Source organism: Carassius carassius, chromosome 7 (assembly GCF_963082965.1).
Source record: "Carassius carassius chromosome 7, fCarCar2.1, whole genome shotgun sequence".
Classification (NCBI taxonomy): Eukaryota; Metazoa; Chordata; class Actinopteri; order Cypriniformes; family Cyprinidae; genus Carassius; species Carassius carassius.
This window is the reverse complement of record NC_081761.1, coordinates 6,397,202-6,421,815: the sequence shown is the minus strand read 5'-3', so window position 1 is coordinate 6,421,815 and position 24,614 is coordinate 6,397,202. Positions and strand designations below refer to the sequence as shown.

The following is a 24,614-nucleotide window of genomic DNA, read 5'->3' as shown; positions in this document are numbered from 1 at the left end:
CTGGTTTAAGTTAAGTTCAAAAAGGCTTTAATTTGAAAGACACTCCTATCTAATGGACTTAAACCCGTGTTTCCTTTTGAGGTGTAATAAATCCTTCTCCCTCCCTCTGTGTTTATGTGTGTGTTATGTCAGTGGACGTCTGTGAACATATACCTCTCACTGTGATGATGAGAAGCTAGGGAGGGACGCTCCAGGCATTTCCTCCTTTGTGTGTGTGTGTGTGTGTGTGTGTGTGTGTGTGTGTGAATGTATGTCAGGATTTCTGTGCATTAGCCAAAGGTTAAGCAAAGTTTTAAAGGCAGTGAGATTTGAATTTAAAATGAATTAATGCAGTTGACTTTTAAGAAATTGTTTGAATTTTATTCAATGTCAGAATACCTTTTAGTATAGTTTTAGTTTTTACTTTGCCTTACAAATGCAGTGTCTAAGAATCTGATTTTGTCTAATCTACCCTCACACAAACGTATTGTGGTATTCCTTCAATTCCTTCATTCCGTCCCCTAAAACTGCTATCATAGAAAACACACTGTGTCAACGATCTCTGAATGCCTTCTGCGTTAATCTATTTTCTGATTTGAATTGAGAGCACAAGCTCGTCAGGGGAGCGCAAACAAACACTCTCTCTGTTTTCTTTCACACAAACACACACCACAACCTCGATAATTAACCTAATCTTGAAATATCCACCGTCCCCTTAACGTTTTACCGCTTCCGTCTCATTTTCCCTCTTAAAAAGATGCCTAATCGTAATCATATGTCTGCACGATGCCTTGTTTTCTACACCCCTTGGGCGAGCTCGCGCGTTCACAGGCGCGCATACGCACGCGCGTGCTTCATAAATTGAGCTGAGGTCGGTTCAACGCGGTTTCTGAGGCGGACTGAGGGATGAACTTGACTCTTCTGCGAAGGTCTTTTAAAGAACAGACAGAAGACTGATATGAATCCTCGTTACACATACTTTTTTGACTAGTTTATATAGTCTATTGTCTACATCATTAGAATTGTTAAATAATCTTTATGGAATTAACTGTGGGAAAGGATTCCTTCCTGGAATGTTTTGGCTCGCAAAATGCGTCGTTTTGTGTATCTTTTCTTATTTATTTTCGCTCCAGGTAAGACGACTATTTTATTAATAGACGATGTATTTACTAAATGCTAAATACCTTATCTTATATTTAAACGTGTCCATTAGCCATATTTTTATAAGGTTGATAAAAACTGTATTTAATAGTTTTTTTAAATAGTTTATTTTATGATTCTTCTATATATTAATCCTTTTTAAAAATGTATCATAGTAATCTTAAAATATACTGTAGTGGGCCTGATCATAACATATAGGTACTGAATGTTTATGCACCACAGATTTTACACACGTGTCAGAAGTACCATGTTTCTTCTAGGCTATATTTTTGTTTTTTGTTTTTCTTGGACATTTACATTGATAGTAGGCTACTATGCTATTATTGGAGTAAAAGTTGCAACCATTTTTACTTCCCTCACAAAAAAACATGGTTAAAGTGTAAAAGTACTGATACTTTAAAATATAAAATGGTATTAAAAGTTATTACCTAACTTTAAGGTAAAAAATATGTAAAGTTTCTTAACTTATTGAAGATGATGATGATTTTTCTGTAGGTAACACACTGTTGAACTTGAATCAAGACTGTGGAGGTAAAATTCTTGGAGAGAGGAGTGGCTCAATTCAGCCAAACAGCCTTTTATTTAACAGATTTACCAGTAACAACACAGAAAAACCGTTGGATGTTACCTGCACTTGGATTATTGATGCTTATGAAAATCAGACTGTTTGGATAGAGGTCATTTCTGTTGGGAAAGGCGCTCGTATTGGAATTAAATTTGAGAATGGGAATACACTGATCTATGAAAGAGAGGAGCGGGCACAATTCTCTGGCACTGGGAGAACCATCATTGAATGGAGCTTGAGAAGGACTGATGAAACATTTTCCTCATTACATCTGAGTAAGTCAATTATGTACCATGCTATTATCATATTCTTTCAAAAACGTTTTTTCAAAAAGTGTTTGTGAAAAGTATATGGACAATACCCAGTAAAAAAAGGTTGTATATTTGTTCATTTCCCTTTTCATCTTTTTTTTTATTGGAAAAATATATGCAATGCAGATAATCTTGGCAAAAATCTAAATATCCTACATATTTTCCTTATTCATACAAAGTTAAATAAAAATGTTATCTTTCTTCTGCTGGTATAGTATACAGATATATATGCAAATAAATAAATGCAGTGTTCTTAGCTAGTGTTGGAATCTTGTGTCTTGAATAATCTCATAATATCTGTTTCCATTCATCATTGTCTGTGTGTTTTTCTCAGGATGGAACACGTCAGAGGACAGTCACACTCTTGCTTTGATTCCTTACACCCACTCTGATGCTGACCCGGTGTCTCCCTCTCCGAATGGCTCAAACGATGTAACTTACACTGCTGACATTCCAGTGAGCAGCAATGCAGCCCCCAAAACACACACTCTCAGGGGTGAGAGTATACAGCAGGGCGGAGGTGTGTCTGACCTGGACGATAAGCGCAGACCCCTATTTCCGCAGGAAATCACCAACAATGGACAGGAAACGGCTGGAGCCTGGATCTCCGACCTCGCACTTGCTGGCACACATTCTTATTCTGATACACAGACCAGCTCTGCCCTTGACACACACATGAACACACATACAATGTTATCTAATGAACCTATTTTGATGCAGTCTTCTACTGAAATCCAATCACCAATGGTGTCTGTACAAACTACACCCAAACAGGCAACTGATGTGGCAAAAACAAGTGTACCTTTGACCACAAATGATGTTTCACACACTGAACTACATATAGGAAGTTCACAGCAGACACATACACATGCATTTACCAAAATACAGCCCAAAATGACAAAAAGAGATGATCCAAGTTCAATGTTTCCAACTTCCAGCTTTATGACTGTAAGTCCGCATTATATTCAGCCATTCCACAGAACTTCTAAACACTTTCTTAGTGACAGTTCTCACAAGTCTATAGCAACCACGGTGACACTCCCAAATAGGGATGAGTTTACAATATCAGAGGATGTTGGGATGAGTCGATTTGATTTGATTTTTGGGAGTTCAAACACAATTACAGATGACAACCAACGTATATCATCAGAGGTGGACAGGACAGATCGCTCTCCAAGGTCAACTAATGCAGATAAATTCATTACTAATCCAACAATCTATGCTGATTCAGTACTCACTACTAGTACGCCTGCAACAGTATCAGAGTTTCCAGATGTTAATCAAACCCACACATTAGCGTTTTCTGAAAGTGACATGGCTGACTACTCCACGTCTCCAAATGAGATGCTAATAAATGTTACCGCTGAGAATGAGCCAACAACTTCAGGCGAGTTCATGCACTCTTCATATAACACACTTGAGACTCCAACTTTGACATCTTTGAAAGTATCAACCACCCTCATCTCACACACAACCCAAAGTCAACACGATACAAGCACCCGAGGAACCAGCTCCACATCTGCGTCAATCTCTTACCAGACGACACACAACACTAACAAAACCAGTGACTTCACCTCTTTCCCAGCTACCATCCTTCCAGACCTGACCCCTACTGAGAGTCCTAGTACCCTAGAAAGGGACAAGGATCTGTCACCATCTGAAAGTGAGTGTCTCGGGCTTGCATGCACTTTGTATTTAGCATCCACAGTACAAGGCAAGCAAGAACGTCCCATCACCAGCCCTCCATCAATCTCTTTGTCAAGTCCTCAGATTAGTCATAATGTGACTTCTGACCTCATGGTTGAAGACAGCACTACAGTGAGATCTGAGAACCGCACTGATTTAGAAGAATTTGATGGGTCACCATCACAAGTCCAGAATACCAACACAACATCAATTATGCCAACTGAATTCCCTCTATACACATCTACACCTCCGTATTCAACATCTTTGGAAAACACGCAGAGCAATGTGGGATTTTCCGACGTAACTGATATCAGTGAGATGAGTAGTGGTCAGACAACGAGTGATCCTACTCAGACTAGAACAACAAGTTTGAAGACAATTCTAGGCTTATCTCCATTTAATGACATTCATACTGTATCAACAGAAAACACTAATGGGTTTACCGCCCACACTATCGCCACACTGAGTACTTCATCATTGGAAACCACAACTCCATACATCTCTCAGCTCAGTACAACTGTTCCAACAAGCAAATCTGTTAGTACGACCTCTCCACATTGGAAAACTAGCCCCCAGATTAATCCACATGCCACGTCCACAGAAACTACTTCAGTCCAGGTCCAGACACACATTCCAGTGCATAAACCCAGCACTGTCAGACTTCTCCAAAATATGACCACAAGCTCTTATCTAATTAAAACAAAAGCACACACAGTACCTACACAAGCAGTGACTCAAACATCTTGGATCCGTTCTACTGCATCCAGCTTTGACAGGAAGTGGCTACATGCACGCCATTATTTTATAGTGAAGGACCAGCCAGCAATCATCAAGGGTGAGTAATATATCTGCCACTTTTGCTTCTTGGGACCACTAATTTTTCACTTATCCGTATTCTTGGTAAACATGAGTTTTTTTTTCCTGAAAAAAAAAACATTTATTCTTCTGTTTTCAGAAAAAACATTTCAAGTACTCTTACAGATTGTTCTGGAAGGAGATTATGCCCCTAGCATGAGGTTGCTTGAGGTGAAACCATTTGAATTACTTTATATACACTACCATCCCAAACCTCTGTAGGCTATGTGAATTTTTATGTTTTGAAAGAAGTCTTCTATGCTCACCAAGGCTGCATTTATTTGATAAAAATACAGTTTTTGAAACCCCAAATTTTAAATGTCAGCAGATGGTTTATGGTCATTTGATTACCATTGCTCTTCATCCACTCCTGTAGGTGGAGACATTTCTGCACAACCTTTCTGGATTTCAGAATCAACATGTAACCTGGCACAGGTAAAAAGTTTTACTGACACATATATTGTCAACCAGACATTGCTTTAATGAAATTCATAATTCAGTGAGTACTTGTAATATTAAATGAATATTTGTTTTTGTTCTGACTAATTGTCTAAGTAAACTTTCAGTTTGGGACCCCTTGAGGACCATGATTAAACCATGAAGGGTTCATAAAATTGTGATAGAAATGGCAATGCAATATAAAAACAATAACATTGTTTTAAAACAGACAACATTTTTAATTATAATATTATTATAACATAAATTTTTTTAAAAAAATCAACAGCCAAAAATACATTTTAGGTTTAAAATTTCAAAGAGTATTTCAGATACAAAATTTAAGTCGCAGTGGTTCAGCAAAGAAAACAATTTTGAAAACCTGATCTAAAATGTCTAAATAGTGGATGGCTTGTGGTAAATAAGTTGATTTGATAGATTCTGTCGTGGATATTTTCATCAGAGGCCCAGTTCTGCAAACACTAGTTCAGTTCCAAACAGTGGAAGCACTCTCCTGGCTGGGAAGGGTGGAGTCTCTGTTACAAGAGGCGGGGTTAAACCCACTGCCAAAGAAAGGAATACTTGTGGGTGGAGTTAAAGTGAAGAATATTACTGTGGGAGGTGAGTGTTGAATAATGAGATTTTAACCACTTAGATATCTCTCACTTTTATTTCTATCTCAGACCACCTATCTTTATATACCTTAATAAAAAAAATGTTTCTTTCCAAGGTTTGCAGACAGATGTTTGTGAATGGTTGTTTGAATGTCCATCTGGGTTCCAGTGTGTTTCTTCAAAGGGCAATGCCACCTGTACATCTGTGTGCCACTCAGAATACTGCAAACATCATGGCATCTGTGTCCATCACCTCGGGCAACAGCCTATTTGCCAGTAAGTTGCATGTACAGTTACATGCAGTGTAATTTTGCATAGTCACATTCTTTATTTGCAGCATACAATTTGATCTTAATTGCAACTTGTTCTAGTCCAGACCTGTGCATTTATACATGCACACTGATTAACCCAGTAAAGCCTAACAAATTAAATAATAGTCTGAAAAATATATCAATATTTTTGGAACGGAACAGTTTATTAAACCTTTAGATGAAAAAAAAAAAAAAAAAAAACTAAAGCTTTTGTGTTTTTTAAGTATCATATTTGATACATCAGGCTTTTATGGCTTATTTAGTTTAAAGTATTATGGAGTTCACACATGACTTGAACAAACTGAGCAAAGATTTGCAATTTGGTTCAGTTACTGAAATTCTAAAAATTAGATGAAATTCTGATAGCTTGTAATGTCAATCAACAAGATCTTTATAATAGTATAGCAGACTACATGGGATATGAAATACATGAAAATGCTTATAAATATAATTTGTTACTCTACATCTCCCAATACATTAATGATTGAGAGATGTACAAATAACCGTACCTCAAAAGCCTGTTTCATCATATTTGAATCATACATTTTACATTATACAAGATGATGTTTAATCAAGTAAACCTAATTAGCATGAAATATTACTAACAATATAAAGAGTATTTTTATTTTACTTTATAAGAATCAGTAAAGATTTCACAGTAAAAGGACACAAATATGGTTTTACAATTACACCAAAAGGCCTTTTACTTGATAAAAAGGTATAAATCAGATGACAGAAAGGATGTAGAATATTGTGTACAACAGAGAGGTTCCCATCATTTTGATAATCAAAATTTGCATATCAAATATGATACAGCAGGCTTTATAAGTCTAAAATCCTGCTGCTCAAACTCTCTTTTTCTGAAGGTGTCCTGTTGGGGAAGATTACTGGTTTATGGGCCAGCGCTGTGACCTCCGCATGACCCGGCCACATTTGGTGGGCGTGTGCTTTGGAGTACTGGTTGCTGTCGCAGCAATCATGGCTCTTCTGTCTTATCTCACAGTGCGCCGCTTTAAAACCATGCTAATGCAAGCCAAAGTGGAACAAACACGCAGCAGGTATCACATGTTATCACATTTTATATACACACACTCCCATGCAATTAGCTCTAATAGCCTGGCTTTGTTATTGGAAATAGTTTGCAGGAAATCATTGGCCAGTTAAAACAAACCGTGGGTTGTGATAGCGCCACAACACAGGGGTTGAATGTGTGAATAATATTCCTTTGTCTTCTGTGTGTGGAAACAGTTATCGCAGGTTTAATCACTTTGATGAGCTTTCGGCTCGTTTTTGGGGAAGGTCCTGGCCAGGCTCTGCTGACTCGTTGGATAACCCTGCCTACACCCGCTCTGATGAATTACTACACATGAGAGCACTTGACCGTACCTGCTGTTACCACGATGACACTCTTTCTGTGGTATCCACATACCACGGTAGTGGAACACACCTCAACACCATATATCCTCACGGGTACCGTAAGATTTGCATATTATTTCATAATTCATGGTTTACCATAAATATCATGGTACTCTACTGTTCACAAGTTTGGTGTAGGTAAGGTTTTTAATAGTTTAGGAAGAAGTCTCTTATGCTCACAATGGCTGTATTTAAAATACAGTAAAAAAAATCCATGTATTTTGGGGCTTATAGTTCTCAGTATGGTTGGGATCTCAGCAACTGCAGCTTGGCGGATGGCGTGGTGGATTCTGGGAAGGCTAGTGATCTGTCAGTCTGTAGCTGGCCAATCGAGCCGATTCAATGGACACCATTCCCTTTGCTGCAGCAGCTCAACAGGAATACCACCACAGTAAGACTCATACTCTAAAGACTCTATATCTATATTGTTGTAAGGGAATGACACATAACTGTTCTTCATATCCAGGTGAAAGCGTCCCGTCCACGCTCTTACTGTGAAGGCATGGAACTTGTAGATTTAGAAAAGAGCTGGACAGCTTAAAGGAGAGTCTCGGAAAACCCAACAAGCTCTGGTCAAGTGAGAGATTATTTCATCTGTTTCAGGAACACCATTGTTGTGCCAAAAATAAAAAAATATTTTAACTGAAAAAAGTCATTTTTTGGGATCTGCTTCCAGTTTACTCTGTAAAATCTACACAACCATTCCAATGTTTGGTGTCAAGATTTTTAGGAAACTTTTTTAGATAATTAATAATTTTATTCAGCAATAACACATTAAATTGATTAAAAGTAACAGTAAAGACTTTTATAATGTTATTTAAAGATTTCAAAGTCAAATAAATAGTTTTTTTTTACTTTTGTCAACAATCCAGAAATTTTTTTATCACAGTGTTCTCTAAAATATTAAGCAGCACATCTGTTTTTAACATTAATAATAAGAAATGAGAAACTAATAGAAAACGCTGTACTTATTCTGAAAATAGAACAAATCGTTTTTCATATTCTCCTGTTCTCCATTCCGATGATGTGGCAACAAACATGGTGTTAGCAAACTTGAACACACCAAATAATTGAGGTAGCAAGACAACGTTTTCTGATTGCATGCAACATGCAAATGTAAAAGTTCAAGGTTCAGTCATAGTCATGCATGACCCAGAAACTAAAGCCACCATCCTGTTCTGCCCTCATTGGGTCTAAAATCAATCCACTTAACCCCGTTGCTCCAGGCCATCTTTCCTATCAATTGTATTGTCTGTTAATTTGTATAAAAACTGTATATTAACTTTCCCAATCCAGTATGGTACATAAAATGTACACTAAAAACCGAATGTTCTAAACAATGTTTTAACACTTTCTTATGAGGTTCCATTTGTGCCAAAATTATGTAGACATGCTGTCTGTCTATGCTATGTGTCGTCTCAACTTACTCCTGTCATCTGTCCTTGTCGTTTGACTGTGTCGTCTTGCGTGTCAACGCTGCTTGTGTCATGACTATGCGTCGTCTTCCATGTCGTTCTTACACGTCATTTCCCTCTGTTGTTACTATGTGTCGTCTTCCATGTCGTTGCTATGCACCGTTTCCCTCTGTCGTTACTATGAGTACGGTGTACATTTTAGGACATCCTCAGACGGTAATTTTACTACTTTGCCAAAATAAAAGCTCGCTGGTTGCAATATGGCTAACTCACTTTTTAAACGTGCATAAATGGCTCTCAAAATGCATTTTTTCTTCCCTAAATAACTTAATTAGTGTAACATTTGAATAAAACTGTTAAAATATAATATATCAGACACTGCTTACCTCCTTTTGCCATCAATCAACCATTATACACCACTTCCTCTGAATGGTGTGCGTGTGACGTCACATGGGGCAGGGTAACGCGATACTCCACTTGAGTTCGTTTCGTCTGATGCCTAATTGTATGAGACCTGACACCTGACGTCGTTTTTCCTGAGACCTGAAGCTTTTCAGTCCGTGGCGCGATGCCGTTTTGTTCGATGACTGAAGCCTTTTAGTCTGAGGCATGACGTCTTTTCATTCAGACTGAGGTCTGAGGATGTCCTAAAATGTACACTGTAAACATAGTAACGACAGAGGGAAACGACGCATAGCAACGACATGGAAGACGACACATAGTAACGACAGAGGGAAACGACGCATAGCAACGACATGGAAGACGACACATAGTAACGACAGAGGGAAACGATGCATAGCAACGACATGGAAGACGACACATAGTAACGACAGAGGGAAACAATGCATAGCAACGACATGGAAGACGACACATAGTAAAGACAGAGGGAAACGACGCATAGCAACGACATGGAAGACGACACATAGTAACGACAGAGGGAAACGATGCATAGTCATGACACAAGCAGCGTTGACACGCAAGAACGCCACAGTCAAACAAAAAGGACAGATGACAGGAGTAATTTGAGATGACAAAGCATAGACAGACAACATGTCGACATAATTTTGGCACAAATGGAACCTCATACTTTCTGGATTTTTTGTTGTTGTTGATCACTGGACTACTGGAATGAGAACACTTAGAATAGCTTTATAAATGTACATGACATTTTTAAAATAAAAATATAAAATGCTTTTCTAGATTTACGTTGTTAAAAACGGCATCAGTGAACAGGGTCCAGTGTGTTTTGTCATAACAGCTGTCCATTGCTGCTCATGTGGCCATTGAGAGTATTGCATCTGGAAAAGTTCCAAGGACAAGGCATCAGGTTCGCTTCTGCATAGAGACAGCAGTGGGCACAATAAACAGCACCATTTGTTTTTTTGCAGAGTCAATCCACTTCATTTAGTACATAAAGCTAAAAGCAAATAATATGCACGTATTCAGTGAAGGAATTAGCTAATCTTCATGGCCTTTCATATAGCATAATATAGCAGCATAGGTCCTTTTTATTTTCTTTTTTTTACACCGGAGTTGTTCTTCTTGATGCAGTGCTACTTTGAGATATATATGAAGGCTCTTTTACAGCGTTTTGCACGGGTGAATTGTCATTCCCAGAATTTTGCGCATGCACTGGGCTTTTACTGAGATTCACTAAGTTTTGTTTGTAGTTCTGCGACAGAACGACTCCATTTTCAGGTTTGATTGAATTCTGTCCATGTATATTTGCAAAAGCAAAGCCATTCTCGGTGCTCAACGAGTTCTGTATGTGCCCAAGCTCTCTTTCTGATTTCAACGAGTTCTGCATGGTGAGGACATGAGGATTTGCAAAGTTGTTATTAGCGATGACAGAGTTATGAAAATGTGCAAAACCACGCCCGGCGCTGAGGGTGTTGTGCGCGAGTGCGTGAGCAGCTGTTGGTGGAAGTCCGCGTCCCAGTGCGTAAAGCCGGAGGTCGTTCCCGGGACGGGCCGTCGGGGCCGGAGAGGGTTCGTTCGATCGGGAGTCTGAGGAGCGGTTTTGACCCTGCCTCCAGCGGTAACGTGAACGGTAGCTGCTCGAGCGCCGATGCTGTAGGGAATGCGTGCTGGTTTGGAGTGTTCGATGCGCACGCGCTCTCAGCACACGGTGCGTATCGATGAACAGGTGCACGGCCAGGACGCCCACAGTCTCCGCTATGACGAAGGAAAGAGCGCCGCAGTAGAAGCTCCAGCCGTACCAGTGACTGCGCTTCGACTCGCTCTGGTTAGGGTCGCCAGCGTTGGATGAGATGTACACGATAATGCCAATGATGTTGCTGAGGCCTAAAAAAAATAAAAATAAAATACTAACCTAATCATACATTAAGAGCAATTTGCTATGAAATGTCCTTAGAAATGAGTTTCAAACAAGTTATAACGATGTCCTCGAAATAACTGGTGATCTTATGAAAATAATCTTACGTAAATTATTTAAGCAATGCATTTTTCCCCACAAACAAAAATACCCTTTTTTTGCCATCAATAATAATTTTGCAAAATCATGAAGTTGGTTAAAACACCCTTGGCACTGATTCTGTAGTTTTGTTTATGAAACGTTGCATTGTATGGAAGTGCATTTATGCCACATAAAAATTCGACATTATGAGATACTGAGTCATAATCATGAGATAAAAACTAGGCAATGCTGAGATGTAAATGTGAAGTCATAATTATGAAATGAAAAGGTCGAAATTGCATAAAAGGGTCGAAATTCTAACAAAAAGTCATAATTGTTATATAAAAAGACAAAAATGTATCAATTTGGCATTTTCTTATCACAATTAGGACTTATTCTCCCATGATTTTGACTTTTTATCCCATAAATAAGACTCAGCAGATCATAGTTTTAACTTTCACAAGAAACATAAGTCATAATAATTGACTTAATATAATACTATTTATTATAATAAAAATCTATTTTGAGATATGAAATTATAATTTTAAGATAAAAAGTATAATGGTATTACAAAATAAGTCATAATTATGAAATAAAAGGACAATTATGGGAAATTATGGGAATCATAAACATGATATAAAGGTCAAAATAATGACAGAGTCTTAAATATGAAGTAAAAGGACAAAATGTTGTCATAATTGTGACTTTTTAAGTCAATTATAATGTCATAACTGACTTTAACTGAAAATTTAGTGTTTACTGTTTTGTATTATTACACACTATTTTTCCCCATTTAATACTGTAAAGCTGCTTTGACAGAATCTGTATTGTTAAAAGCAAATAAAGGTGACTTTACTTTTTATCCTTATTGCCTGTCATAATCTCTTAGACGTTTTCCTATAATTTCCTCTTTTATGTCCTAATTAAACTTTTTATCTCATATGTCTGACTCTTTATTTCCTAAATTCCCCTTTGTCATAATTATGATTTATCAAATAGTTTTTCTTATGTGGCAGAAATTGGCTTCCATATTACAGTCATGAATAACACATAAATTTGTTTACAGTGCCACCTACTTGTCAAAAGCTAAAAAGTTACAAGTAATACAAAATCTGCTTTACCATGATCAACCAAATCTACTCAAAATAACAAAGGGCTGCTATTTGGGGTGCTTCACCCTGTGATGGCTGTTTGCGGATACAATTATAATTGATACATTTGAAAACATCTGTAGGACATATAACCAGGTAAAAGTCTACATATGATCACATGGACATACCAGCTGAGACAAAAAAGATGCCTGCGCACAGGATGACATTGTGTCGGCTCTTGTAGAACTCACTGGCAGCTACACACACTCCACCAATGAACAGCAGTCCCACACTCAGTATAGGGAAAAGACTAGAGGCGCGCACAGCACCTGTCACACAAACACACACAAAGTATCTCTAGTATCTCTAATAGTGTTTTTTCTCTAATCTATATAATTAGTATGATTCTAATTCTTATTGTTTTATTTGATCGCTTTTACAGGGTTCCTATGTATTTTCCATTTCAAAATTCCATCATTTTTAAACCATTCAATTTTTCAGTCCATATTTTTACATAAATGGTTCATACAGCATTATTTTAAAAATTATATATAATATTGTCATCTCAAATTTTTTTTGTTTGTTTGTTTTCCTGAATCAAATTCAGTATTTCCACAATTTTCTAAAATCTTTAGGAAGGAACCTTGTTTTATCAGTGATTAAATTGGAGACCACAGAGTTTGCAAATGCTATTTTTATAGTAGGTTTTTATTGCATGTGCTTTACCTTTAACTGAATGTGACACATGTGTAGATACTCACGCAGTAGATATTCTGCAGCATCTTGTTCATAATCTGCATCCTCTGGAAAATGATCAATGTTCTTACAAACCCCTTTAAATATGCCTGTAAGAAACCCCACATACTTTCACAATCAGACATGCCTCAGCCAATGCCATTTTCCACATGATTGGACTAATGCTATCAAATCATTAACAATATCATTATCCTCCAAACTAATTAGACATTCTCAAAACACAGACTTTATTTCTCTTTTATCCAGGCAACACATTTGAACTTTTGCTAAGTGTCATTCAACATATCAAATATCTTGAGCCAAAATAATTATTTAAAAGAGAAAATATAGAAGCTAAAGTATCAATTTAAACAGGGATTCCGTGGCTTTCTTTTTTTTTTTTTATTAATACAAAATGGTCACTGCATGTGCATGTGACTGTGATGTAGATACCACACATGTACATGCATCTGCATTTTTAAAAGCTTGATTTCTATATCTTTGTGTGTATAACTGATCTTATAGAGAACACCAGTTTTAGATAAAGTGTATGGTTTGTGCCAGCCATCTTTCATAACTTTCTACTCGTACCCTTAATATATCTTGCATTCACACGTGTAAATTGAACGCTGCCACTTTGATGCCCTTTTATCATAGTCAACGCTTCATTACACTTTCCATTAAAAGAATTGACGTTGAAGTGATATAGGTCAGAGAGTACGAGAGGGTGTGAGAGATGGGTCGAAGCTAGAGGAATGCGTATTGTGAGAGAGAGAGTAAAAAGAAATCAATCAATAATCAGATAAATAAATCAACCCACAGGAAACAGGAAAGAGGTTTGATTCGGCTCCAATTTTTAAACATTTATAGTCATCTGACACACATGCTTTAGAAAAACGTAATGTGTGGTAAAATGACAGTGACGGTATGGTCATTGTAAGATTACTATTATAGTGAATGTGTACTATGAGTAATTCAAGGTACTTCAAAGACTAGCATGGTACGTGTAAAAAAAAAATTAAAACTACTGTTCTATGAAACAATTGCACGGTGGTTTCATTTTTTTCAACACTGTAAAAATGGTAACTTGAAATTGTTATATTAAATAGCTATTTTTACCTGATTTAACCCATAAACAAGTTGGTATAAATTCATGTTTTTAGGTTGATTAATTGATGTTATGCTATTTTGACTTTAGCCTAGTTAATTTAGTCATTTCAGATGTTATCATTTCCAATTTTTTGGTGTAAGAGTATAAATATTTCAGTTATTCAGTAACATTAAATCTCAAACAGATACTGTGTTAAGGTTTACTTAACACAGCTGAGACAACTTTTTTTACAGTTATACCACAGTTCTACTGAAACAACTTACTTGAAATCATAAATTTAAATCATAACACAATCATAGTTTGAGCTAAATATAAAGGCTATTACAGTGTTATCAAGTCGTCCACTTGTACATGTATTAAAAAGCATTTCATGACAGTTTTGAAGGAAAAGAGTAGGCTACCTTCCATGCAGCACTGTCTCCAGAGTCCCGAGTGCGTAAGTACCTCTTCGTTCTTTCGGTTGGTGTCATTGTCATTGACGCTTTTAGTCCTGCAGACCCCACGCGAGTACAGCCAGTAGTCGGTGCCCACCGCGATGGTCATCAGGCTGAAGGCCGCGAAAGCCCCCGCCGTGGTGAGGAGCATCTGCACTCCACGGTTACACACCTTCATCCTGCACCCGGCTCTCTGGCATCAGTGTACACTTAGCACGACTTATACATATTCACGCGTGTTGATGAAGTCTCACATGTGTGCGTCCGTGACAGTGACGTTTTCGAGAAGTTTTAGCACGCGCTCCTCATGCGGTGCGCTTTTACGCTTAAAGTGAAAGAGGTCATTAGGGTTTACCTCCTTCATTAAGGTAGGCTAAATCCTAATTTTAACGCTCCAAACCTACCTTATACATTAAAAATTGTATAAGAACTTTGAATTGTAAGAATTGTAAAAAAAACTTTTCCCCAGAAGACATCACGGTGGTGTTAGGTTTTTTTCTCGATATTCCCCCGAATAAAACCAGTGTGCCCATGACTGGTCTGTGTGCATGCCCACATGGATCATACTACTGAGGTGGGTTTGGGTTGAGCCTCTGATTGTGGATTCAAAGCACCGCCTCTCACTTTGCGCTCGATAGTGTCGTGAACAGCACATATAAACTTATGCAATAAAGGATCAGTACATTTTTAAAGAACATGCACAAACGAACACATTTATCTAGTTACCATGTCATTTGCATTTGCTTATTTACAAACCGTGAAAATTAGACTTTTAATTACGTATGTACTATGCATATAGGGTGAGCGTGATTTTCACCAAGTACAACATGTTCCTGGATCAACATCCTTGTTGATCCTGCAACAACATTCTAATCAACCAATCAGAATAGAGATGTAACTTTTCAGGAAATATCTGTTTTAGTCTTAAAAGCAGGGTTAGGTGCTTTACACTAGCACCTCAGTCGCAGCTTTGAATACTTTTATTCTTAATCCCAATTATATATAACAGAGAAATCCACAGATAGTATTTAGTTTTTTACAGATTTTACTGTTCGGGGTTTTTAATGCAACTATTAATTCTATTTTTAAGCATTTTGACCCAATGTTTCAGCATTAAATGTATACACATATTTAAATGAGTTTAAATTAAATCTCATCCGTTCACTTTTGTAGGCCCATTAAAATCAGAATAGGAAATTACAAAAAACAAACAAACAAACAAACAAACAAACAAACAAACAAACAAACAAACAAACATATTTTCAATAGTATGAATATTGGAAGATGTGCCCGCCATGGTGGTCCAGCAATTTGGCAAAGTTAAGCAGTAACAATTTTTAAATAGAAATACATCTTGAAATTTACAGGTACACGTTTCTCACTTTTTTGTGAATGGGCCAATAACCTTAGACAATATGGACTCTCTATGGAACCTCATTACAAAAACTAACAAAAATTACAAACACACAGATTGGCATTTGAAAACTTCAGCTTTAATAATCCACATATCATAAATAAATAGCATGCAAAATCTCTTTGCAATTACCAGCGATAGCCCTCCCCATAGCCAACCACTGCTGCTGTCTGGTGTTATGTCGATGTGTCGTTGTTGACATGCATCTGTCTTGCATAGTATATAGTTGATTCTTGTGCAGGAAGCCCTTAAAAGCCTTCATCATTAAAACATGATAGAAAAACTAAAATAATAACCGCCTACTAACAGGGCCAGGGTTTACAATATTAAAGTGTGCATGCTTTTCAGAGGTGTGACAATTACCTTGTTTGCGTAAAGGCCACATCATTCATTTACAGTTACGCACATTCAGAAGAGATTTATCTTAGGGCAGTAATACTAGTAAAGCAGTAAACTACACACTATTTTATCACTTTCTTATGTTTATATATATATATATATATGTATATATATATATATATATATATATATATATATATATATATATATATATATATATTTTATAAAAGTCCAGTTAAAGCAACTGTATGTAGTTCTGTGTATTTTTAGCGACTTTGGAGCTCCCTAGAGTTAAGTCAGCAAAATGTAAAGAAACTGAAGCCATTTTATTAAAAGTCAGTGAACCATCAGAATGATTTTTAAAATGTATTTCAATATTATTAAAAACATACAGTTGCTTTAAAATAACAGCTTTTCAATCTCTCTTTCCAGCTTTCACATTTTTTGTAGTTCAGGCCGCTGGTCTTCACAAACATTTAATCCTCCATATACACTATACAATAAATATTTTACAATATCTTTATACATTATCCCCACTTTTCCAGTTATCACCTCAGGAAAAGCAGATTAAACTTATCACTGTTTACATGATCACACAATGTGTTTTCATTTGGAAGACTAGAATACTTATATTTCTATTTCATATATCTAATTACAAAATAAAACATAAACAAATAGAACTGTTCACACACCGTAACCCTTAAAAGGATCTATGGTACAACAGATCCAACCATTACTGACACACTTAGTTAATAAGTTAACACCGAGTTAAAGAGCAAGGGCTCTACCAGGCATGCATAGGGTAGACTAAAACTCCTTGTGGAGTCTGTTTTACACAGACACATAGCACATAACGAGCTCCCCAAACACTGCAGATTCCCCCACAAAAATATATGGCACATTAGGGTTTCAGTCAAAATTGGTACAGTAGCTAATGTTGTAGTTCTTCAGCTCATACAGAATGAATCACATTCTCTGCAGCCAGTGATATGCATGGAGCAACCCCTGATGCCAATTCAGTAAACAGCACTAACGCACTTTATCAAGGATTGCAAAAGCTTTATCCAATTCATAAATCGACTCTGTTGTCTTATGTTTTCCCCTTAAGTTATCATGACACAAAGAAGCCATTATGGCGGGAGCAAACTAAAGGCCATATGGATGTCATTATTTTAAATGTTTAGCTGTAATGCTGAGAATCTCAGACCAAGCTGACAGATATCAACCATTTAAACAAACATCTAGCAAGAAGTGCTTGAGGATATTTGCTTATCTATCACTCACTGATGCACAGGAACTCGACTTTGAATTTATACTAATTTAGAGCAGATTGTAACTTAAACGGTTCAAGGTTGCAGAAGGCCTAATGAGCTCTGGAATAGGCCATTTGTGCTGCATGTTGTCAGGCTAATTCATTTGGAAATGCAGGAAAAAGCTGACTGAATCTATGGAGAGAATGTATAAAAGAAAGAGGTAGGATAATTCTCATGGAGATGAAAACACAAGACATTCTCATGGAGACTATGAATACACTCTTTTATAACCATTCTCTCTCCTCTGGCGAATTCATTTCAGTGTTTCTGAGGCCTTGGTTGAGACTGAGGATAATCCTGGTTTGGTTCTGTATGAACCTGCTGGGTTTGTGCTGTTTCAGGTGAAAAGAGAGGACAATCAAGATGGCACAGGGACAAAACAATGCTTTCTGGGTAATAAGAGCGAGCGTGTCCTGCTCTCTCACCTGTATGGAGCAATCAACTGGAGTTTGGTGTTAAACCTGAATGACAAACTCAGGGTTGGTGTAGGAGAAGCCTTGGAATTCATTTTGGTCCAGATTCATAATGAAGAGTTTATCTGTTGGTGTCAGCTCAACCGGCATCTTGGTGAACTCCTTGTCAAAATTACCTGCGTCACGCCGATTTTTCTGAAATAAAAACAGAGAAAGAGTGTTATGAGTGTGACCATGAATGTGCATAATGTTTCGCATATGTCACTAATAGTCTATGTCAGTGGTTCTCAAAAAGTGTGGTACACGGAGGAAATTTTTTAATTTAAGTGCAGTACAGTTTTAATTTAACTTTTAGGTACAACACATTTTAATTGAATATTTATTTAAGTTTGTTTTGTAAGCACAGTGCGGTGTTAATGTTCAAACTGTGTATTTACAATGTTAAAGTGGCTGACAACAATAAATATTCTAAATAGGAATAAAACCAGCTTGTTTTTGAACTATACAGAACTGTTGAATAGTTAGTCCTTCTACGCTACTGTATTTGAATGTTATTCACTACAGTGGTACTTGGAGAGCCAAATATTCCCTGAGGTGGTACTTGGTATAAAAAGTTGGAGAACCACTGCTCTAGGTTATAGGTGTTAAAGATCAAGGATATTACTTGTTTTAGTTTTTAATTTTTTTATAACACCACAATACAGTAAGGCTCTACATGCTTACATTAATTAATTACATACACTACTGTTCAAAAGTTTGAGGTTGGTAAGATTAAATAAAAATTTTAATCAAAAATTAAAAATTTTAATCCTGTGATGCAGTGCTGAATTGACAGCATCATTACTCCAGTGTTTAGAGTCACAAAATTGTGCTGCTTAATATTTTTCAGGATTCTGATGAATAGAAAGAGCAGCATTTCTTTGAAATAAAAATATTTTTGTAACATTATAAATGTCTTTACTATTGATTTCTATCAATATAATGCATCCTTGCTGAATAGAAGTATTTTTCTTTAAAAATATATATTACAGACCCAAAAGTTTTAAAGGATAATGTAAATTTGAACATTAATTTGTATAAATTAACATGAATTACTGTATATGAATATTTATAAATGGATATTAACAAATGTTGAAAATATTTTTAAAGTTATTTTTTGTACATTACTACACTTATTGTGACGTTAGCACTTTTTTCACTGTCTAATTTTTCATTTCTAAAATGTTTTATTATTATTTATTTTTAAAACTTTTTTTTATCACCAACATCAACCACATCAAACTTTTCCACATCTTCAGCAAAGGTTTTTGTTGGCATTTTGCATTACACATCAGTTCAGTACTCTCAGCAATGCAATAAAAAGCCAACACAAAATTGCATTTGAAACCTATTTACTTTCACAGTGTGGTCTGTTTCTGTGATAAGCAGGATATTCAACATGAAAAACTTGAATTTGTCCACTGGAAACTGCCCATGAAAACTGCTGATAAGTTAAAAAGATCCAATAGCCCTCAAAGCCTTGGTGACATCAGCAGAAAAAAGTTGATCATGAATTACGGAGGCCAAATATACCAAATCACCTGAAACATGCATGAAGAAAGCAAATAGGATCCATTTTAATTTTATGTTGACTTTAAATCAGACAAGACAACACGAAAACATCACAGAGAATAATCAGATATTAAAAGTCAGAAACAGCTAAAAAGACCAAGAGGAAAGTGATGAAGAGGAACACACAGCTTGAAGTGAAATCAGAATCAAAAACTCAAGACAAAAGAGTCAGTCTGGAGGAAGCCGAATTAAATCACAAATAACATGGAGGGACAGTACAGAGGAGAGCAAACTAGACCATAAATGTCTGAAAAGAAAAATTCTGATTGAGAATGAGATGAACATTCGGACATTAAAGTCCAACCACCAACTGGAGACAAACAGCTCAAAGTTCTGCTAAACACATAAACCAGGAACAAAGAGACACCAAAATGCCCGTTCATCCAAGACAGAGGACAATCAAGACAAAGTCCTACCTTCTGCTAGAGGCCCAAACCAGCTCAAGAATAAGGGCCTTGGAGAGAAGTACTTCATGAGAGTCTGGTCCCTGTACCTACTAAATTACTGCAGCATCACGTCCTCACGAGACCCAGAAGTCCAAACGCACAATTTCACACTCACACGAAACACTCCTTTTGTTCTCATATGGATCTGCTGTTTACTGATGGTTGTCTAGCAGGTACCTGATTTTTTAAGACTAGTCGGTTGGCGTACTTGCAAAGGACACTGTTTTATACTCAAAAGTTTGGGATCAGTAATTTTATATATATATATATATATATATAAATTATTTACTTTTATCCACTAAGGATGCATTAAATTGATCAAAAGTGACAAATAAAACTATTTAAATTACAAAACATTTCAAATAAAACTTTTCATGAAAGATTCTTGAAAAAAATGCATCATGGTTTCCACAGAAAACCCTGCAGCAAAACTTGATTCTTGAGCAACAGATCTGAATATTAAAATGATTTATTTGATTTTTACTGTATTTTTGATCAAATAAATGCAGCCTTGGTGAGCATACAAGAATTCATTTTCGTACTGACCACCCAATATGTGTTATATATATATATATATATATATGCTGATATTTATTGCTGATTTGTTAACATGTTAATGTCAATGTATGATCAATGATCAAAACAAAAATGGGCATATTATTAACCATATTTAATATATCCTAAAATATCAGTATTCAGAGACTACATTTCAGCACTGGTTGTTATGCAAGAATAAACACAGAGAAGGAAAATATATAGACATACAAAAATCATGAATATATTCCAAATACATATTCATATATTTTCCTCTATAGAAACAGTCTGTCCACAGTTTCACAGTAATTTGATCCAATTTGAAACACTGCCAGGCACAGATAACAAGTCAAAAAATGTCATACATCACAGATTTGGCAGAATAATGACATAAAAGATATGTTCTTGTAAGTAGTTACATCATCATCATCATCATCATGTCTGGAATTAAGTTGTTGTAGTCACATCACTATCACACCAGTTGGCTTAAGGATGTGGTTATGAGTATCCAAGCAGCTCTGGTTGGAAAACTACACGCTGCATGACCAGCTTCTAAACTTTATTCTCTGACTTGGCACAGTTTCACACAAACACACATACAACACCCAACCGAAAAAAGCACTAAATTGGGGTGAGACCCAGTAAACATCCTGATCAATAAGCAGTAAATGGTTCATCTGAGATGCATGGATTGTGTGTGCACGTGTGCATGTGGGGAGAAAGATAGATTTGACAGCTATATTTAATATTCCAAAGATATGCTTGATCCGAGACAATGAGTGAATCTCACAAAACCTCTAGGACAGGTCTAGGTCACATTTCACACCAAAATGAAAAGAAAATAATAAACAAATTGATAATAAATAAAATGAAGCCTATTTTTAAAACAATTCCAATCTTGTTGTGTTGTCACATTATCATATTTGAGTGCATTTTTTGCATGTCTATTAAATTCTCATATATATATATATATATATATATATATATATATATATATATATATATATATATATATATATATATAAAATATCTGGGGTGAAATGTGTCCATAACACTGGATTTATTCTTTTTTAAATCTATAAAACTACAGTCTATGATATACAAGCATCAAATAGTCAAAATCTTGCAAGGCTGCCAAAAATTCACTCCTTATAGGTTCTTTTACAAAGGTAAAGTTAATCTCTTTCCATGATCCTTTTAAATCAAACAAAATATAATAAGCAGAAAGGAACAATATGAATCAAAATTACCTCCATTCCTCCATCAATCTGGCCAAACTCTCTCATTGGCTAATTTTCAAGATCTGTAAATCTCATTGGACCCTATTTTGAGCTTGGCTAAAACTGGCTACTTGGATTTCACAGATGCGAAATTTGGATTAATGTACGAGAAGCCCTGAAATTCATCTTGGTCCAGGTTTTGAATCACTTCCTGGTCAGGAGGGGTCAGGACGGGAGGATGGCGGGTGAAAAAACGATCAAAGTTCTCTGCGTCTCGACCGCACTGTGGAGAAGACGAGAGAAGAGAGATATGGGATGGGAAAATGATTGTACGGCGTGAGCAAACAAATGAGGTATAAATGACAAATGGAAGCTTCAAATGTGGGAAAATAACTGAAAAAAATAAATATTGAGACGTGTGATAAAATTAACGCTTGTATAGTAACTCTTAATTGAGTGAATGTGTAATGATAGAAAATGATGAGCACATACCTACTTTGCATAACTAAAATATATGCACTTAATGTCAGTCAAACACCTTCCTGCTCTCGTTTGAGCAAAACATTTCATGCACATCATTTTCTGCATTAGAAACATATTTCTGATGCTGCTAATTGTTGTGCTGCTAGAAGTCAACAAATTAAAAAAAATCATTTTCAGGAGATGAATGTGCAGCATTCAGAAAAATGTGATCTGTGGAATTAGACAATTCCAAGTGAGAGGGTGAAGAGCAGTGATTGTGAGAAAACAATAAGGTATCCAAATCACTTACCTGTAAATGGGTTTTAAATTGAATATTTAAATGTTTATTCTTTGAACTCACCTCACACATCCTCAATGCAAAATTATGTGGGGCGGGGCTTGCTATAACTGGCCAATCAGCCCACAGTCAAATGCATTATCAGAAGTATAGACTTTAAAGAACAAAACAAGATGACGACCTAACCTTAACCTGAATCAGGCAGCACTGTTACATGGAGATCTATGCACATATAGACTTATCATGAAGAATTCAAAATTAATCAATTAAATCAAACCTGTTAGAATACTCATGTGCAAGCTGTTAACTGCAGGGGCTTAGGAATGATCCGAAAAGTGGGATACACATTAAAAATCTCATCAGCCTCTCTCCATGTGATTTCAAATGTCTAGTTGGCATGGATACAATCATTCCAGATACCATTTGAAAGCTTAGAAACAAATATCTAGCATTACTGTCAGTTTAATAATTAGACCTAAACTTTGTTGCAAATCATGTGACACTGAAGACTTGAGTAATGATGCTGAAAATTCAGCTTTGCCATCACAGGGATAAAACATATCAAAATAAAATAGAAATTGTATATATATATATATATATATATATAACTTTTTTTTATGTTTTTCTATATTGTGATCAAATAAGTATAGTCCTCTTGATAATCATAAAATACTACTTCTTTAAAAAGCATTTGAAAAAATTAATAAATGATTTTGTGCTGTGTGTGTAATATATATATACCTGCATATATATTTACTTTACTATACTGATGATGTAATACTAAATATTTACTTTACTAAACTAAACTATATATGTATGTTTTTAATTAAAGATGACTTTTCTTCTGTTGTTCAGCAGTACAGTGCACATTCTGTGCCAGGCACAGCTCAGGTCATGAGTATGAATTCATTTAAGTGATGCAGATGTTAGCAGATAAGCAGTGTATTAGCATTAATCACTTGCACATTGTTCAGCCAAAGCAGCTGGTCAACTTTAAAGCAGCATATGTATCATTTTATCATTGAAAATTGTGCTTGTGCATTTAAAATGAACACAATGATATCTTTTAGTGTGGTTTAAGTGTCTGAATACTTTTTTGGGTCACTGTATATTCTCATCCTGAGTCAACCTGCAAAATTCTTAAAATGCTCCATTACAGTTTTCTGCAGAATTTCAGTCTAAATATGAAAGCAATCCTTCAGTGCCTCTCATATTTGTGTTTTCATTATCTTTGTGGTTTAACAGCAGAGCATGAAGTGACGCTTTACTTCCTGCACTCAGCATTTTGGAACCACAGCGTCTTGGCCACATACACTAAATCTTCTCTACAAAATTAAGACACATAAAAAATGAAGATATTCTTCATCACATGTACTAAGAACAAGAAAAGTGTAAAAAAGGATAGCATTTTATTGCCATGTGCTACAATGCAACCACTTGATAAAACACACAAAAAACAAACCGCTGCATTATTACTTACTGCTTTAGGTTTGAAGGGAGGTTGAACTTCTTGATTTTGTAGTTTTTCCCAGTCCATGTAGCGGAAGAAAGCATGTTCCTTAATGTCTCGCTCTCCCTCCGGTCCACAGCCCAGACGCTTCCCTGGATGCTTGGTCATCAGCTGCCAACACGTAATGGGGTCTGTTAGTGTATGTAAGCATAGTCAAGAATGTATAAAAAGTGTGTTTGTGTGTGTCGCCTACCCCTTTGCATATAGCCACTGCTTCTTTGGACATGGATTTGGGGTAAGACACATGATGCTCCATGATGGACTGGAAAAGCTCATCTTCATCCTCGCCATCAAAAGGGGGCTAAAGAAGAGGAAGCACACTGGCATCACTGCATCTATCACAATCACATAATTACTTCTGACAATGGCTCTGAATTTAGACCCAGAATGATAAGGTGGCATTAGTTTACCTGTCCTGCCAGCATTTCATAGAGGAGAACTCCATAAGCCCACCAGTCGACAGACCTGCCATACGGCTGATATGCAATGATCTGTAACACAGGAGAGCATATATATACG

The 24,614-nt window shown here is 36.3% G+C and overlaps 3 protein-coding genes across 5 annotated transcripts in view; 1 reads left to right on the top strand and 2 right to left on the bottom strand.

The window, feature by feature from the left end:
* The first annotated feature begins 830 nt into the window (after nt 1–830).
* On the top strand, nt 831–7,988 carry si:ch211-14k19.8 (mucin-4). Its single transcript, XM_059553620.1, has 11 exons — nt 831–1,112; nt 1,636–1,980; nt 2,351–4,537; nt 4,658–4,728; nt 4,934–4,992; nt 5,456–5,613; nt 5,723–5,882; nt 6,784–6,975; nt 7,166–7,387; nt 7,568–7,724; nt 7,800–7,988. The coding sequence occupies exons 1-11, from the start codon at nt 1,070–1,072 to the stop codon at nt 7,872–7,874; spliced, it is 3,669 nt and encodes a 1,222-aa protein (XP_059409603.1). The 5' UTR covers nt 831–1,069; the 3' UTR covers nt 7,875–7,988.
* Nucleotides 7,989–10,106: 2,118 nt separating this feature from the next.
* Nucleotides 10,107–14,949, bottom strand: cacng3a (calcium channel, voltage-dependent, gamma subunit 3a). The gene is made up of 4 exons (XM_059553164.1): nt 14,503–14,949; nt 13,017–13,100; nt 12,444–12,584; nt 10,107–11,052 (listed from the first exon to the last, which is right to left on the bottom strand). The coding sequence occupies exons 1-4, from the start codon at nt 14,711–14,713 to the stop codon at nt 10,271–10,273; spliced, it is 1,218 nt and encodes a 405-aa protein (XP_059409147.1). The 5' UTR covers nt 14,714–14,949; the 3' UTR covers nt 10,107–10,270.
* Nucleotides 14,950–17,698: 2,749 nt separating this feature from the next.
* The window catches only part of prkcba (protein kinase C, beta a), a 28,784-nt gene continuing 21,868 nt past the window's right edge, over nt 17,699–24,614 (bottom strand). For 2 of the 3 annotated variants that reach the window (XM_059553614.1, XM_059553613.1), the window contains exons 14-17: nt 24,506–24,586; nt 24,289–24,396; nt 24,066–24,206; nt 21,627–22,108 (exon numbers count right to left, since the gene is read on the bottom strand). In XM_059553614.1, the coding sequence (XP_059409597.1) occupies nt 21,953–22,108; nt 24,066–24,206; nt 24,289–24,396; nt 24,506–24,586 (486 nt within the window). In that variant the 3' untranslated portion in view covers nt 21,627–21,952. Of the gene's footprint in view, nt 18,210–21,626; nt 22,109–24,065; nt 24,207–24,288; nt 24,397–24,505; nt 24,587–24,614 lie in introns of those variants that run through there. The other variant, XM_059553615.1, reaches the window with a different exon arrangement.